Below are 5,346 nucleotides of genomic sequence, written 5' to 3'. Positions count from 1 at the left end.
TACATCCAGTGTGCTTTCAAAGCAGTCATTTCAACTTGTTTTATGCAACCTGGCACAACTAATGCTGTAAACATCTAGGCTACTTGAACGAGTAATTTTCTATGTCTTGTTGAATTTTTTACAATTTAACAGTCAATTATAAAAGGGCAACACAGTTGTTTAAAACATTTTATTTCAGAAGTTGAATACAAAATGTGACGTGTGTGTAAAACAAATGTAATTGGAGGCAGCGGTGTGAATTGTATTTGCATGTCTTTTGACAAATTTCCTCAACTCCTTGCATTGTCACTGTCATACCCCAAAATTGTACTCTGTGCAAATCAATTTACAATGTTAGGATAATATTTTTTTGTTTTCACAAGTAGGAGGATGTATTCTTTTAACAATTGAACATACCATAGTCATGAAAACCTAACATGTAATATAGTTTAAACATTTAAAAACATTTATAGGTAGCAGTGTGGAGTAGTGGTTAGGGCTTTGGACTCTTGACCGGAGGGTTGTGGTTTCAATCCCAGGTGGGGGACACTCCTGTACCCTTGAGCAAGGTACTTTACCTAGATTGCTCCAGTAAAACCCAACTGTATAAATGGGTAATTGTATGTAAAAAATAGTGTAATTGTATGTAAAAATAATATGATATCTTGTAACAATTGTAAGTCGCCCTGGATTAGGGTGTCTGCTAAGAAATAAATAATAATAAAAAGCCATTTCCACTTGTCACAGTGATCAGAAAATGGGTGGGCAAAACACATATTAAAAATACTTTTGGATTTCAAATACTGTATGGGTAGTGGTGGCTAATTGTATAGATTTACATGTACAATAAAAATAAAAAAAACCTGTGTTTAAATGACTGCTTAATAAGTGGAGCAGGGTGTTCATTGAAAAGGTAGATACAAAGAATGTATTTATGTGTTATTAGAAATATTTCTGTTCATATGCAATATGAACAGAAATAGTGTGATAACAGTCACTTGTTTATTTCAAAATACCTAAAGTTCTTACAGGGTTTATTGTATGACTTTAAAATGCTTTACTAGTATGTTGTTGTTGTTGTATTTTAAGAGTAGAAAAAAAATAATAATAATAAAGATTGAACTTTAGGCATACTTGCACAGACATTTTAAACAATTAATCAGATGAGAACAACAATCCATATGGGTTGGATAAATGTAGACAGAACTTAAATGAGCTGCTGTATTGCCACAAGCTAAATAAGAAACATCTAATAATGAAGCTTCCCAAGTATTTAAAACCAAAATTTGTTTTAACCTAACAACAAGCTAATAAATTGCAAAAATGAGCACGCTGTAAGACATAATGGAATGCTTGGGAATCGTGAACTTCCAGAAATGCCCTAGATTTGATAAGCTACTGTAATTTAAAAAGATTATGTGTTATAAAAATGCTGTTTTAATTTAATCACAAAGGTAGTTTGTATTCACGTGGCAAATGATAATGTTAAGGCTTAAAGAATAAGTAGCGGGTTTCTGAAACATTATATATATATATATATATATGTTATACGTCCCCACGTGTTGCTACAACTGTTTAAGTAACATACTTGTAATTTTTCTTTTTATTATTAACATCCTGACAGCAGTGACATACAAAGAAGCCAAAGGCATGTTGGATTTTTTTATTTTAACCATACGTACGTGTGTGTTGTGTTGTGGTGGGGGTGGGGTCAGTTACCACAGACAAGAGGAAGGGGGGCGTGGCACAAAAAGTTTGAGAAAAAAAACAAAAAAAACATAAGAAGTGTTCTGGCTTTTCTATTCCGTACCACATCATGGATCGGTAGTGTTGTATTACCTGTTTGACAATGTGGTAAATAATCCTTAGAGTGGCCATTTTGAAAAGATCTTTGAAACAGATTAAGTTATAAGTGTAAAAAGTTGTCAGGATGTTAATAAAAATTACAGGTACGTTTTTTAAACAGTTGTAGTAACACGTGTGGAGACATGTAACGCTATATTTTTTGGAACCCAGCTACTTACTCTTTAACTATGCACACAATTGTGTATTATGTTATAAAATATTTACAAATACCCTTTGTATTAAAAGTAACAGTATTCTTTAAACAGTGACACAGATGCCACATTATTTTATACAGGTACCAATATTAGACAGTAATTTGCCATGTGAATCAGTAGCTTAATTATTTACCAAAAATACAATGATAACCAATAACAGTATACATAAAGGTATATAAAAAGCCAAAAGGTATACATGGTGCTTTTGTTGGTTATACTCTTCAATAATTAAAAAATAGACTTTTCAGTAGATTATTTTTCAATAGAAAGTATACCATCTTTTGCATATACAAAACGAGGCCACAACAACTATTTCTGCACTTGTGTAAAACGGAAACTAGTCCAAAGTATGAAAGCTCAACCAGTGGCTGGTGCAAACTTTAAAAATGTGTAAAATATATGTAGCTTATTTGAGTATGTACGCTGGTTTTAATTGTTTTATTTTTCGTGCAGCCCAGCTGCTGTTTGAATGTTCGCCATGTTTTTAACTCCAGTTTTCACAGCAAGATTTATCTGTTTTAAAAAAATAAAACAAAATTCACTTCTGTTGCCTCTTGTCCTCCTTCAAAAATGGCATTCTTCCATTGGAACCACATTGGAAAACAAACTTGGTTTACTGATTACGTTTCAGAGGGAGTGAGACCGCTACATCCAAAATGAATGCAAGACAAGGGGGAAAAAGCAGAGGATTTGGTTGTTTCTTCCTCAGTCTTTCTGTTTCTCTTGTCTACCATTGGCAACACTTAAGAGTACCCTGTAATATTTCGATAGATCTCAACACAGGCATCTCCCATGAAGAGTTCAAACAGCAACACCCTTGCTAAGTGATTCCCGTCTTGTTACGAGATTAGGGTCCTGATTCAACCACCTCGCTGCGCTGGCCAGAGCCATCATCACCCCTGTGGTGCTGATTGTGATGCAGTGCCCTCCACCTGGCTTTGTTCTTCCTGAGGTGGCTCATCATGGCCTCTGTGAGGGGCGTGTTGTCCGTGAATCGCCTCCATTCATCAAAGAGAGGTTCCACAAGGTATGTCATAAAGCCTAAAGTAAGAAAGAAAAATGTAAAGGATCTAAATCTTGAATTGTGAAAAAAAGGTGCTTGACCTATGCTACTGCCAGGATGTAAAATTGAAAACATTGGGGAAATAGAGTAAAATAAAATAAAATAAACCATGTTTACCTATTTGTATGGCAGGAACGGTATCCATATGCTGATTACACGAAGGGCTGATTTCAAGTTCAAACTTTGTCTCTAGGTCACCTGAAAGAGAAAGTAAATGAATGTGTTTGGACAAAAAATCTTTTAAAAGGCAAGAAGAAAAATGCTATATTATTTTATGATACCAGATTCTGCCATAAACAAATAATCCCTGAGGGGAAATATCTTGGCTCACATGAATAGAAAAAAACTGCCTAGAATTAGTTGCTCTGTGCATTGAATGTTTCAGGGTTAGGGTTAGGGTTATCTTCGGTTCAGATAACGAAGACGTGGAGGCAGTTTCGGATCAGATACAGACTCTGCAGTCCGATTGATTACGCTTTCCTGTTGTTGCACTACAATTCTAATTTATTTTAGACTTTTATTTTAATGTTTTTCACCTACAAGTGTGTTTTTTCATGATGTGTCTTTGCCCTGGACACTGCAGCTTTAAAGTTGAATGTTTGTTTTGTGAAAATATTTGAAATGAAAAAACAGTTGTATTTCACTAGTCATTAACAAAGTTAACTGCACTCCTTGATTCTTTATTGTGACTGCGCTCTACCTTTGAATTTTATGCATGCCTAATTGTAAACATAATCTATCTACCTAATGTTAAAAATACTCTGTCTGCAATTATGCTTGTAATTTCACCCCTGCCTGACTCCATGCCCCCCTTTTGCTTTAACGACAACTTTATGCCCCTTAGGCGTTGACTCTGCAGAATCCAGTATATAATTAAGTAAAATTTTAATTGTGTGGCTAATCTTCGTCTGATTCCATCTGATACAGAGATATTTCAGAAAGCCGTATCACATTGATAGCAGATTTGTATCAGATGGATGTCACATTAAGATTACCATACAGTTTTTTTATTTTATTTTAATTATACATATAATATGTAGTATTGCATGCTGATTTATAAAGGTTATTCAGTGTTTTTTTTTTCCTTTTTTGAGGAACTTACAAGCTGGTAAGACAATTGGGATGACTGATTAAATGCTGCTTTACTATTCAGATAGCTGGACTCTGTCCTTCAAACACTGCTGTACCCTGAAAGATGCCAGATCACTGGAATTCATAAGGTAAATACAGGCAACTAGATTGCATTTCCAAATGACACTGTACTATATTTAGATAGCATTATAATGCCATTTGAATGGTATGGCAAGTGTAATACAGTAATGACTTAAAATCTTGGGGGTTTTGACAAGTTGAAATATAACTGCAAGAAACATGCATTTTTACTAACTGTTGTCCCTACTTGTAACACAGTGGCAATGCATGCATTTCAATGTGAATGCTGCAGCTTACTTAAAATATTTAACAAAGGTCAAAGCACTTCAGACCTAGCATCGCGCTGAAAGTATGGCACTCAAGCAGCAACAACAGATACAAAGTGGGAAAAAGCTCATACTTGTAGAGATTATTAATGGTAGCGTCTGCCCTTGTTATACAGATATCTGTCTAGTCTCCCTTGAAACATAAACACACTGTGAAGAGCCTTGACAGCAGGTGATAATCTTTTGCTGAGAAAAGCAGGTACTATGAAGGAAAAGTGTCTGCTGTTCTCAGATGCTGATTTGAAGACCCATCGTTGTTTTGGCAAATCTGCACATTCTAAATGGAAAATTCCAGTAAAAGGAGTGGCACTAGTAGTTCGGGTATTAGTTAAATACAAGTTTATAACCCACAATACAACTCATAGTATTTGTTATGACTACATTTTTAAAAACTATTTATGAAATAAAAACAATTGTTTATAGCTATAAAAAATATATTGTTTGCAAACAGAAACTACACCTGTAAGGTGTATCCAAAATAAAAAGTGTTTTTCTTGCAAATCCAACATCTCTTAAATGCCTACATTTTAAGAACGTAAGAAAATTATGGTAAATAAAAAAAAGCTTTAGGACACCCACATGTTATAATGTAATAATTTTCCTTTTTTCTTCTTCTTTGTAGTTAATACTTGTTACAAAGGATAATTTGGATGTAATGTTATGAAGAGTCTAACACTGTACAGTTTATGTTATGTACAATAGCATAAGTACTACAGAATGTGCTTTTCTGCAAGCTAGTTAGCACAATCCACATTTTTCTAAACGG

At 34.2% G+C, this 5,346-nt stretch overlaps 1 protein-coding gene across 2 annotated transcripts in view; it reads right to left on the bottom strand.

The window, feature by feature from the left end:
• Positions 1-136: 136 nt before the first annotated feature.
• The window catches only part of LOC117402429 (cAMP-specific 3',5'-cyclic phosphodiesterase 7B-like), a 92,278-nt gene continuing 87,068 nt past the window's right edge, over positions 137-5,346 (bottom strand). For both annotated transcript variants that reach the window (XM_034003557.3, XM_034003555.3), the window contains 2 exons: positions 3,220-3,300; positions 137-3,080 (listed from right to left, as the gene is read on the bottom strand). In XM_034003557.3, the coding sequence (XP_033859448.3) occupies positions 2,887-3,080; positions 3,220-3,300 (275 nt within the window). In that variant the 3' untranslated portion in view covers positions 137-2,886. The remainder of the gene's footprint in view (positions 3,081-3,219; positions 3,301-5,346) is intronic.

This window comes from Acipenser ruthenus, chromosome 5, assembly GCF_902713425.1.
Source record: "Acipenser ruthenus chromosome 5, fAciRut3.2 maternal haplotype, whole genome shotgun sequence".
Taxonomy (NCBI): Eukaryota; Metazoa; Chordata; class Actinopteri; order Acipenseriformes; family Acipenseridae; genus Acipenser; species Acipenser ruthenus.
Note: the sequence above shows the minus strand (reverse complement) of the source record. Positions and strands in the feature narration are given on the sequence as shown.